The 13,032-nt window shown below is 32.1% G+C and overlaps 1 protein-coding gene and 1 long non-coding RNA gene across 4 annotated transcripts; both read left to right on the forward strand.

Annotated features, from left to right (window-relative positions):
* Positions 1–489: 489 nt before the first annotated feature.
* LOC125209650 (uncharacterized) lies at positions 490–2,155 on the forward strand. 3 transcript variants are annotated; one of them, XR_007174336.2, is made up of 5 exons: positions 490–592; positions 756–814; positions 1,024–1,108; positions 1,382–1,472; positions 1,869–2,155. It is a non-coding gene; the product is annotated as an uncharacterized LOC125209650 (long non-coding RNA). The 3 variants fall into 3 exon arrangements; XR_016136382.1 differs by lacking the exon at positions 1,869–2,155 and adding an exon at positions 1,558–1,852; XR_007174335.2 differs by lacking the exon at positions 1,869–2,155 and adding an exon at positions 1,558–1,852 and having other exon boundaries at positions 1,387–1,472.
* A 9,012-nt stretch (positions 2,156–11,167) lies between these two features.
* Positions 11,168–12,699, forward strand: LOC125212649 (2-oxoglutarate-dependent dioxygenase DAO-like). Its single transcript, XM_048112872.2, has 3 exons — positions 11,168–11,637; positions 11,918–12,236; positions 12,300–12,699. The coding sequence occupies exons 1-3, from the start codon at positions 11,303–11,305 to the stop codon at positions 12,552–12,554; spliced, it is 909 nt and encodes a 302-aa protein (XP_047968829.1). The 5' UTR covers positions 11,168–11,302; the 3' UTR covers positions 12,555–12,699.
* The last annotated feature ends 333 nt before the right edge of the window (positions 12,700–13,032 follow it).

Here is a 13,032-nt window from a genome sequence, read left to right on the forward strand (position 1 = left end):
TTCCGCCGCCACCGGTAAAGGTCATCGTTCCCCCTTCATTATCGAAACCCTCCACTCACGATGTGTACGCACACTACCGTGGTGACGTCTCCAAGGCTCATTGATTGCTTCTTCGCTAAGCTCAGGGAGAAAGAGGTGAAATTTCTCTCTGATTCGTGATTGGATTGGTATGTTGAGGTCGTTTTTGGTTGTGTTGTCAGTATAAATGTTATGATTGATTCGGTGCTTCGTGCTTCGTTATTGTAGCTGTATTGAGATGAATCAGGTTCAAATCGGCAAATCGTCAGCTTATTCTGATGTTTTGTGCTTGTGATTGATTTCGTTTGATGATAATCTCCTATTTCCTGTGCTTATAATTGATTTCATTCGATTTATAAGGTTCAATTCAATAAATCAGGTTCAATTCTCTATCACTTTCCAGTTTCTTCTTTCGATATTTATGTCAATTTGAAATATTTTGGGAACATATTGTATGAATCAACTCTGATTATATCATCTTCTACTTGTGATATTTTCAGCCAGTCTCTTAAGTGCAAAACTGGAGAGGCAATTACTTACTACATTGGAAATCAGACTTGTTTGAAATGAAGAGGTATTTTTCCTATAGTCTTTGATAGTATCCCTTTGAACATATATTTGCCATTTTTTATATGAGTATAAATATTAAATGTGTTTCCTTTTTCTGTGCATTGTGATTAGTCTCGAGTATTGTGATTAGTCTCAGCTACCATCTTGTCTTGTTTTGTTCTTTTCAGACGATTAAATGAGGAAGATATGTACTACGCGCTGGTCTTTCATTGTAGAAGAACAATAGGTAACTTTAATTCCTCTGATTACATGATATTGATTGTGATTGTTGATTTATGATTATGATTATTAGATTGATTCAAGAACACAAAGTTGATTTTCTTCGCCTTATCAAAAGAAGAGTACAATAAGATTTCTATTTATGCGGATAACATAGTTGCAGTTGTGAGTTTATATGATTGGGTCCAAAATTTGTGGTTCTTTTCCCTGATGCAGTGTTGACAACATACTAGGCTAGCTAACAAGATCAATGCCACATGATATAACAGTTATTCCCGAGGAACGTGAAGCTATAGAAAGGGTAAGGCGCTTTGACTAGATTTCAATTTTTAGCGTTTGTATGACATTTGAAGGTTGCAACACTTTCTGAAATCTATAGCGAGATTTTTCTTTATCGTAGGCCACAAAATGTTTTAGGTTTCCTAGTTTGTATAGATGCAACGGACTATATTAGAGCTTGATTTTCTGCAATTTTAAAAGTAAAATCATTGGTAATGAGATTTTGATTTTGTGATGGATGAAGCCTTTAGAGTATGACTAAATTGGGTGTTGTGTTGTGTTGTGTTTATGAAAGAATAGGAGGGAATCTAGCGCGTTAGCATCAGAGTAGGGAGAACTGTGTTATTGCTCCCAAATGCCCTGTTACTGGAAAGAGAATTCAAGAGGTAAGTTGTATTCACCAATTTTGCATTTTATATTTTCTGGATAAATGTGATTGAATCTATGGCAAAAGGGCTATCCATTTTGTAGAAATACATAAAGTGAAATAGTCAAGGATGTAGAGTGAATAGCAAAAGGGGCTGCCCGGATGGTTATATTTGCTAGCTGCTAAACCCTAATGATCTGATTGAATGACAATCATCCAATTTGGCCTTATCTGTTTTGTGAAGTTCATTCGGTCAGCTACTGATCCTTGGATATCTAATGTTTTTATTTATTGTAGCTATTTAATTTTCATCTTCTAATTGAGTTTCTGAAGTTAGAAGACTTTATTCTCTTTATATTTCATGACTTGATTAATAAAAAGAAAATCTTTCTTTTTTATCTCTTGTGTGCTACAGAAAACTCTTGAGGAATGTTAACAGCGTGTGGATTGCGGCCTAGCAAGGTGCAACTTCACTCACGAACATATCATTTTGTATGAAAACAGAGAAGCTGAACCAGGTCTGCTCCTTGGGGTCTATGTAGCCATTTTTAACACTAATATTAGTTAAGTTAGTGTTAGTTTGTGTTCTGTATAAGGTAAAGGTCGAGTCTTGGTTATAAGGCTCTACGTTTTCGATGTATGAAGATATTTGGTTGGTTGGTAAAGGTGAAATCTTGCAGAATTAATGATAGATTTGGGATATGAAGTTTTATTTGTATTTGAAATGTGTATGGTTGCTATGATCTGAAATTTAGCTACTGATCATGTGTACAAGTTACATAGCTAGTGAAATTGTGTTGTGTTCTTGATTTAAACGGTTTGGTAATAGTCCCAATGTGTTTATAAACGTTTAGGGACGCTTTTTAATATTGTCCCCAATTTTGCATTTAGGGACGCTTTTTAATAGTGTCCCTAATTTGTGTTTTTAGGGACGCTTTAAAAGCGTCTCAAAATAATTCACCTGACGCTCACTATTTGCGTCCTTATTTTTATTTGGCACGCCACCAGTAAGGACGCTTTTTGAAGCGTCGGTGATATATTTAGCAACATAAAAAGGCGTCTCTAATTGATTAAAAATGCGTCCCTAGCCATTCTTTTTCTTGTAGATATTAAAAGAAATTAAATTCTATGAAGTAAATAACTAAAATAAAAATTATAGAACTCTTAAAATTTAAATTACAAACCTAATTAGTACTATTATTATGTCATTATATATCTGATCAGTTGCATATTTACTTTAAATTTCATGTAAGACAGAAAAAGGGCCGAGAAAACATTCATGTATTTACACCTCATTTCGGATTTTTCATCAAGAATTCAAATTATCATCGACGATGGATGTCAATCTAGCCCGAACTAATCTGGTAAAATTATAGGGTTATGCGGGCTGGCCTGGGAGGGTTGCGAGCCCATAGGTTGAGCATTTAAAATGAAAACATAATTAAAATTTTGGACGTATACTTATATGAAGTATATATGGTAATATTAATATGAAACGTAGCATTGATATGAAGCATATATGGTAGATGCTATTAATATGTACTCATATTAAACACCGCATTACGTCTTTCCGCTCGAAGACAATGATCCGGTTGAAGCTTCAAAAGCTATAGATGTAGAAGAATGTCACTCAACTCAATAGAGTTTATTTTTTGACATAAAACTATATATATTTATCCATCCGTTCCACAATAGTAGAGTCATTTTAATTTTCTGCACTCGTTTTTTGAAAATGACAATAAATAGTTAAAGTGAATAAAGAGTAAACTAAGAGAGAGAATAATTTAGAGAAGACTCTTATCTACATCATTCTTTTTATTACATTACTTTTTCTTCACTTTAACTATTTATTATCATTTATCCAAAACGAGTTCAGAAAATAAAATGACTCTACTACTGTGAAACAAATGGAGTATCTTTTTTATCTGCTTAGAATTTTTTTTTGGTTATACAATTTCAACTCCTTTGAAATGCAAGGTTTTCATTTAATTGTAGACAGATTCATGTGTACTATTAATTAAGTGATATGTTTATTTAATTTGTTTCAGTTTTCAATTGGTATTATTTTTTTTTTCTCGATCAGTTTGATAATACTTTACTATTTGCGACAACTTGTTTCTGATGAGTTAGAATATTGAATTGGATAGAAAGTAACACATAAGATAACTTTTAACCCGAATAGTCCGTGTGTTAGCTCGAAATCCAAAGATTTAGTGTTAGGACCGAAAATTTATAACCCGAAAATTCACAACCCGAATAACCCACACCCAAATAGTCCAACAACCCGAATGGATTGGCCCGAACCCGAGCGGATTAAAGAATAACTTCTACTCGCAAAGTTGTGACAACCGTTATAGCGAGCACAACCGGTATCAAAGTTCTTGCTGGGAGTAAAGACGTTTTCTACATCACCAATATTATCACGGATCATTTTTTAACCAAACATAGCAGTAATCCTTTTCATTTGCCTCAGTTCAAAACCAAACAGACAAGCCTATGTAATTATGATTTCCACAAGTGTAAGATATTAAAGCTAAAAATGTACTAAAGTCTAACCAATCACAATTCACAACACTAACGAATTGAATACAGTAATTCACGTGCAACAATAATTAAAAAAATTAATCCAATACGTGTGGTCGAGTATCATGAGACTCGTCCATTTTTAACCGAATAGTCAAGAAATCAATTCTTGTCTTTCGATATGAAGCAACTTTAAATCATTGGGCTAAAGTGCTTACAAATCAATACGGAAAATAGTAACTGGATTTGCCGGTGAATATCTTTGATAATTTACCAAAAATAAATAATTACAAAGAATAAGCAAAGAAAGTTAACCTCAACAACCACCACAGCCACCGCAACCGTCGCCGCCGCACCCTGCACCACCGCCGCAGCAGCACCCCTGTGGAGTACCATCATCGGAATCCGCGTCGCCAGCCACCACCACAGCCGTAGCGGCAGTGGCAGCAACTGCGGCGCCTGCTCCCGCCAAAACCACTATGTTTCCATCTTTCCCGCCACCTTTCGATTTCTCCACATTTGGTGGCGGTGGCGGCTGATTTTTGCCGTTCGCCGCCTCCGGCTTTTGCTCCCGATTCCCTTCTTTGCGGCCTCTTGTCCGTAAGCAGCAAAACATTGTTAATTGATGATTTTTTTTGGATTTGATTGTTAAGTGATTATTTGAACTCAAAATTAATCTCTTTTATACACGTGGAGGCGTTGAATCGGTCAAATATGGAAGTTAGGAAATGGTTAAGTAGACTTATTGTGAGAATTTGAATTCGGAAATATAGATGAAATTCATGTTAGATTTTAGTACTAATATAATTCATTGCATCATCAATCCTTATCCACATTATACATAGGAATTCATCACCATTGATGCAATTTGGCAAAGTATTTTAATTGAAAATGAGTAGACTTTTCAAAGTCAAATGGGGATTCTATTAATTAATGTCAACCATAACTGTCTATGTGATTAAGGTGAATTGTTTGGGGTCTTTTTATTAGGTTGAAGGGTCATAGCTTAACTTTACAATCAAGTGTAATTCAAATTGGTTTGGAATTTAAAATTGAAAAGCCTGTCTATATCTTCCTTCGTTTTAATTTATTTGGTCTCTTTTTGATTTTGCTTTTGATTCCGTTTCTTATTAATTTAGATTATGCTTTTTTTTTGTTAGCTGGAGGAGGATGCGATACATATTAATTTCCCCATGAAAGGCATGTTTATTTGTTTGCTTGATATTTTAATTGTTAATGAATCAGCAATTAAAATATCAAGCAAAAATAAAGGGAGAAAAAAAGAAGATAAATTATCTATGTTTTTTCTTTTTTCTTTTTTTTTTTTTATGTTTGTGCTTTCTTATTAAGTTTATGGGTATTGTTGTGTCTTCTTTTGGCGTTGGAAGAAAGAAGCTAGCCAGTAGTTAACTTAATTTAATTATTGGGCTTTAGTATAAATTAGCCCAATTTATTTAATCCAATTTATATTTATATAATTTTATTTGGCTCATAATGCGGAGAAATTATTGTGGACGGTTTTCGTCGTCATACGGTTTTTTGGTTTCCATAATTTTTTATATTGATTCAGGTAAGTCAAGTCGATAGTTAACTTAATTTAATTAGTGCTCTTTAATATAAAAAAATTAGTCCAATACATTTATTTATTTCAATTTATATTTGTGTAAATTATTTTTCTCAATTGTTTGGAGGGTTTTATAGGGCTTTGTATTTCCATAATTTTTTATACTGATTTACGTTTTGAGTTTTAGACGCATAGGGATTTTTGAGTTTCCATTTGTAATAAATTAGTTTGTGTTATTATATCTTATTTAAACTTAAGAAATATATAAAATACAAGTAATGTTGGAGTAATAAGGAAAAATTAAGAAAATAAGTTATGCAAAATAAATAAAGGACTATTTACACAGGTGAAATGTAACTAATGAGAAACCAATATATAATAAATGTGAATTTTGTAAAATGGAATCATAAATATGCTAAATAAGAAAGAAAACAAAATCTCAAAATTTTTAATATGGTAGAATGGATTAGAACATTGTCAAACTAGTAAATTAGAATAGTCGTATACATTATGACCGTGAATATATGAATTAAACTATATTTTATATTTTCAATGTAATAATTATATTGATAAACTGACTTTTTATGTATATGTGAATTTATAAAATTAAAATTCTAAATTTTTTAAGATTGATATACATAATTTAATTTAATTTGGGTTATTAACATAAACTAATGAATTTACTAAATCTGATATTATTTTGTAAGGTTATATTATTTTCTTTGTCATCTAGATATTTTTAACTTTTTAAAACTTGGGAAAATATACATATAAAATAGAGTGAACAGGCTGCATCTTTAGTCCCTAATATTTTGGATTATGATACCACGCATCCTAACATAAAGAAAATAGCGTTAGATGAGCCTAACGTTTAATATAATCACGAATGCAGTGTTTTTAACCACTTTTTGTACGAAAATGCCCAAATAGTTTGAGGGCAATTTTAGCAATCCCTAAATCTGCTAACAAATGAATTATGTCACATTTCTCAGCAACTTCTGGTGTGATTTCTTAATAAGTTCTATAGTACTTCAAACGTGATTAAAGTTTTGTCATTATTTGCACAGAAAAAACTTCGCATATCCCTCTATTTCTAGTTAATGGTAACAACATACACTAGTTATATCACGTAGAAAATTCATTAAAAAACAACAAAAAATATGGAAAAAGTGAAGTTATTTATGCAATAAAATTCTGAACCAATAATACACATGATAAAAAGTATTTCACATTTAATTAAATGTGAAACAGTAATTATTTTCTTGACAACACTGAGATTTAAAATATTATTTCATTATATATCATCGAACTAATTTGTTACTCAAAGCTTAACTTTATAACGATTTTTATGATTGATATTTTTTTCAGAATTTTAATTTAGCTCAAACTGAATTTTTCAACATCATATGAACATTCAATCTTTACATATAAATTTGTATAGAATCTTGCCATTCATGATAAAAAAAATAAACATCATTTGAAAATATTCAAGTATGTGATATTAGGCTATTTAGTCCTTGGAGATTTTTTGTTATTAATAATAGTATTTGAAATAAAGAGAATGTAAATTTATAAATTAATACTGCAAAATTAGGATATTTTCATAATAAATAAAATTGATCCGTAAATCAAGTGAAAAACTAAGAAAAATTAGGAGAAATAGTAACACGAATAGAAAAATGAGTTTTATAATGAAGAAAGGGTCTCATTTTATTATTTTCATATTAATTAATGCAGATAATGATAAATTTGTATATTATAAAAACATAGAAAGTGTAAATAATGAAATTTTTTTAATTACATATGAAAAACCAGAATTTATTAGGAAATTACATGAGAAGTTGCTGATAGAAATGTGACAGAAATCATGAATGAAGTGACAAAAATGTCCTTATAGGCCTGAGGGTGTTTTAGTCCGAAAAACATCATTTGTGATTATATTAAATGTTTGGATACTGGTGCTATTTTTTTTTAGTGTTTATGGTGTCACAACCCAAAATGTTAGGGATTAATGAGGTAGTTCACTCTATAAATTAATAGTCCATGCATAATTACAGTAGTAAACTTATTACTTAGTGTAGGAGACATTTTATATTTGCTTTTTGTATCATTTGGTGTAATAATACGTGTCATGCAGTGAATGTCATTGATGCAGTGAATATTACTGTCTGTTTCACATTAATAGATATGTTTTCTGCACTCATTTTGGAAAAATAATAATCCTTTCGTCTGATAATATGAGTCTTATTTGGTTTGTGTACGAGTTTTAAGAAATATAAAGAAAAAGAATGGGTTAAATAAATTAGTGGAATGTGAGTTTCACTTATATATACTCCTTCCGTCTGCAAATAGGAGTACCGTTTTTCCGTTTTAGTCCGTCCGCGAATAGGAGTCTCACATTTCACTAACTTATTGGTAATAGAGTCCCACATTCCACTAACTCATTCCACTCACATTTCATTTAAAACTAATATATACAAGCAAGACTCATATTCCACTAACTTTTTTTCCACCTACTTTTCTATTCTTAACATTTCAAATGGAGTATTAGTTTTATAATAAAGGATAGTGGAATAAGCTGATGGAATGTGAGGCCTATTTACCATTTATGATAAAAGTGAAATAAGACTTTTATTGTGGGACGAACAAAAATGACAAAATATGACTCTTATTGTGGGACAGATGGAGTAATAAGTAGTTAAAGTGGATAAAGATTAAAGTAAGAGAGAGAGTAATATAGAGAAAACTACACATGGAAAATAGATTAGAAGATTTGTGGCTAAGTACTAAGAACTACACGCGGAGAGTAACAAGCAATCACCAATTTTTTAGAGAATCTATTTTGTAATTCTAAACTGTAGGAATTCATTAATTAAGGTTTAATTCATTGTTTGTGAATAATGTGCATTTTAGTATGCAATCAATTGTACAGGGTCTGAATCAGTTAATCTCATAATCATTCAAATAGATATGTTCGTCTGATTTATTTGTTTACACAAGCCTTATGTTGTGCATAGTTCACCATAACACCAAAAAACGTACTTGCCGACCATTCCTAGCCACGGCCCACGAGCAATGCATTAATTAATGTGTCAAAAGGGAGCTTACACTTCAAATGGGCACTAAAAAGGCCAATCAATAGATTTACAATGCCATGAGGAGTCCCGCATATGATTATTGGAAGATAGAAAAGAAATGCAAAGTGATGCATGTTTTTTGGCCATGGTTTAGGAAAAAGAGAATCAAAGATTCGATTGGAGCTTTACAACTAAAACGAAGATGAGAAGCCCCGAATGATGAAGAGGAAATTAAGCTAGAATATGAAATGGATGAGAAGCTTAAGGACGGTTCGCGCAAGGTGAATGCATAAACGAGTTGGTGGAAAAGAAGATTGGCCAAGTTATACTTGGTCGAGATAAAGAAGAGAGGTGTCGAATCCATTATCCGAGTAAGGCGAAGTTGACATGGAGCAAAAAACGTCATACTAATGATGTCTTTCATATCATAGTTCTTTTTGTGTTAAATGCCCAATTGGTGCTTTGAGTTGGGTATGGCTTCTTCTTGTTTTTGAAGGTTGCGGCAGCAATGGATAAGAAAGGTAGCTCAACCCACTGCACCTTAGAAGGTCGTACGTAGCCCATATTTACATCTTTCTCAAACTTATTCGAATTTTGCACTAAATAGCTCAACCTTCCCTTTTGGTATTGTTTGTCGATGTTACCTGCTAAGTATGTGGTTGATTTTATTTGATTTGAATTTATGGAGTCTTTCTCTGTTTTATGTTAACAAAATTACACATGATATTGTATTATTATTAATTTATTGGAACTACCAATTTTATTTACAATAATTTAAAAAAATAGATTAATTAACTAAAAGAGATTTATTGATACGAGTACTTTTCAATTTCGATAAATTTATTCAATATATTTGAGTATATTGATAGGATAAATAATAGCAGAAATAATTAAATAAGTTAATTAGTTATTAAGATATTTTGATTATTTTGAGTATGTATGGTCAAGATATTTGAAGTCTAAACTTTAATAATTATAGTTGTATAGTTGTAAAGTATGGGTAATGATAAATGCAAATTCTGTATATTGTATAAATTTCAAATTCCTCAACATAGTGTTAACATAATGTCAACACATTGTAAAATTTTAAGATTTTTATGTTAACACAACGTCAATACATTGCCAACACAACGTTAACTGTTGATATTGTGTTGACATTTTTTGTTGCTATTATTTTATCATTTAGTTGATGCTTTTCTAACTGTCTGAATCATAGTTTGAAGTTTCTAAAATATTTAAAGTTTACATTTGATTGCATTCCTATAAAGTATATTACTCTAATACACAACTATGACCATCTTATACAATTAGATGTTAAAGTGAGTGGATGAGATTAAATCTCACGGTATCAATAAATAGTAGTAAAAATATGAATAAAAAAGTAAAATCGTCAATTAATCATAATAATGATAATATTTGTGGTTTTTCTAATATAAAAAAATGTATTAAAAATATTAACACAATAACATAAATATTTCAACATAACAAAACTTCAACACAATTTTATTGATATTGCACATGCAATCATATTGAAATTTTTGTATGCATTTATGGATATAAAAATCTACTTATCAACATGTATGAAAATTAAAATATAAATTATAAAATTTTATCATCCGATCATTATCAGAACATATGCAATTGAGATTTCATTAGAATCCTTATAAAATTACCTTTAATTTAATACTCTCCATAAAAATATGTGCACTTTTCATTTTTGTCCGTCCCATGAAAATATGGGCATTTCATTTATTGAAAGTTATCCCAATTTATTACCCTCATAGATCATGTTATTTACAACTTTAGCACCATTAAAGCACTAATAATTAATGAAGTCTCACTATCTACTATCACTACATTAATTAACATTCCCCTCCTTTCTCCAACTTTACTGACTTTGTCTTAATTCTCTTGCCATATTATATGTCCATATTGTTATGGGACGGACATAGTATATTTTTTTAAAAAAATAATTTGAATGTAAAGATTTGCCTAAATTTAAAGTTTTAAGGTGAATTTGAAAGAGAGAAAAAAATTTGTTTTAACTACCATATATTCATTTGTCTCAAGGTAGTTGAGTCGTATTTCAATTTTGTTTGTCCCAAGGTAGTTGAGTCAATTTTCTTTTTTGATAACAACTTTCTTTCATCTGTTACTTTACTACTCCATCTCTTACTTTTCTTCTCTACTTTAATCTTTAACAAATCAATATTTTAAATCTCGTGCCAAAAAAATTTCTCAACTACTTTAGACAAAGGGAGTACACAAAATTAACATTAATATCTTTAAATTTATTTAATAATTTTTTAAATTTAAAATATAATCTATTTGATATTATTTTAAAATCATAAGCAAACATGTCAGACATGATAATTCACAACGTTATTTAGCTACCAAACATAATAAAACCATAATAAATTAATTAGTCAACATCATGATAACGACCGTGATAGTTACATATAGAGTGCAAAGTGCAAAGTGCATATACCTGCCAAAAGATGACAAAATATACAAGCAGTATTTTGGAACTGCAGTTGAAATAATAAAATAATTGTTGCACATGTTGTACTCTCGCCGGCAGGTGGTGTGTGAGGTGTTCACATTTGTATTTTAAAAATCGAGATCTAAGCACAAGAGTTGAATGAATGGCAAGGATTTTCTTTGAGTGATTACTAATAAATCAAAATGAGTAGTAGTTCTAGCATTCCAGTGATTGATTTCAAGGAATTCCCATTGCAATCGCACAAACTGCTGCAAGCATCCCAAGATTGGGGATGCTTCAGGCTCATCAATCACACCATTTCCCCCAATTTAATGGCGGAGATGAAAGCTTCGGTGAGAGCTCTCCTCGATCTCCCCGCCGATATCAAACAACGGAACAAAGACATCATCGCCGGCAGCGGATACGTCGCTCCCTCCAAAAACAATCCTCTCTACGAAGGATTAGGTCTTTACGATATCGCCTCGCTCGAATCCGTCCATCACTTCTGCTCTCAGCTCGAAGCTTCTTCTTCCCAGAGGTTCCATTTTTGTAATTGCTCTTGAGTGTCAATTTTTAATTTAGGGATTTAGAAAAAGTACCAATTTCTAGGGTTTCGTCAAGTTTTACTTGTGTAAGCTTTTTCTTCAATTTTTGATTTGATTTTCGCCAATTCGACTTGAAGATTGCTAGGATGGATTTGAGTAGGTGAATTTGCATCTGAAACTAGATTTGATTAGGTGAATTTGTTTCTGAATTGAAGATCTATTTTTATGCAAATTAAGCCTACAGTAATGAAAAAAATGGGTTTTATGTTGCAGGGAAACCATTGTTAAGTATTCTGTAGCTGTCCATGAACTGGCGATGGAGTTGGGTCGAATGCTATGCCGAAGCATGGGATTCGACGGAGATTTGTTTCGGGGCTGGCCTTTCCAGTTCCGGATAAACAAGTATTGCTTCACTCCTCAAAGCATAGGATCATCAGGGGTTCAAACTCACACGGACTCCGGATTCTTAACCATTCTACAAGACGATGAGAACGTTGGTGGTCTCGAGGTGCTGGATGAGAGATCTGGAGAGTTTGTTTCTGTTGATCCATTGCCAAACTCTCTTCTTGTCAACTTCGGAGATGTTGCCAAGGTCAGGCATGAATTCAATCCTTAGGAGATGTTACCGAGGTTGATGTTTCAATGATTGATGCAGGTGTGGAGCAATGGGAGATTCTGCAACGTAAGGCATCGTGTGCAATGCAAAGAAGCAGCAGTGAGGATTTCGATTGCTTTGTTCGTGTTGGGGCCCAAGGAGGCAGCAATAGAAGCGCCTTCGGAGCTTGTGGACGCTGAGCACCCGCGGCTCTTCGTCCCATTCACGTTTGAAGATTACAGGAAGCTCCGGCTCTCCACCGGACTGCGTGCTGGTGAAGCTCTGGCGGATCTGGTGTGTAAGCCCTCAAGCTAGTGGCAGATACAACCATCTTTGTTATGTGGTTTTTACACATGCCATTGTGCATCTCTCGTTTTCCTTGTATAGACCTGTTTAAAGAATAAAAGCATTAATTATTGTTTATTAAAAATTTTAATAATACATTTTAAAGAGAATATTACTCCCTTCTGTCCCAGATGATTGATTTCCTTTTTTATTTGTCCAACCAAAATGATCCATTACTAAAAATGGAAACACATTTATCCTTATTTTATTCCCTCTCTTTTACTTACTCTTTCCACTTAACAAATAAAATAAAGTTTTATAAAATCTTGTTGCGCACAACGCCTAAAGAATGGATCGTCTTTCTTGGGACGGAGGGAGTACCTTAGTCCATGAAAAATAGTCTTGGACATTTGTTCTCGGAAGACATGATTGTTGATGAAAATTTTGTTAAGAGAGAATTAGGGAAAAATGAGCTAAAGTATTGTTTGTGAAAATTGGAACACTTGCC

This window comes from Salvia hispanica, chromosome 3 (assembly GCF_029641045.1).
Source record: "Salvia hispanica isolate PSC_SH4W2 chromosome 3, Shi_PSC_v1, whole genome shotgun sequence".
Lineage (NCBI taxonomy): Eukaryota > Viridiplantae > Streptophyta > Magnoliopsida > Lamiales > Lamiaceae > Salvia > Salvia hispanica.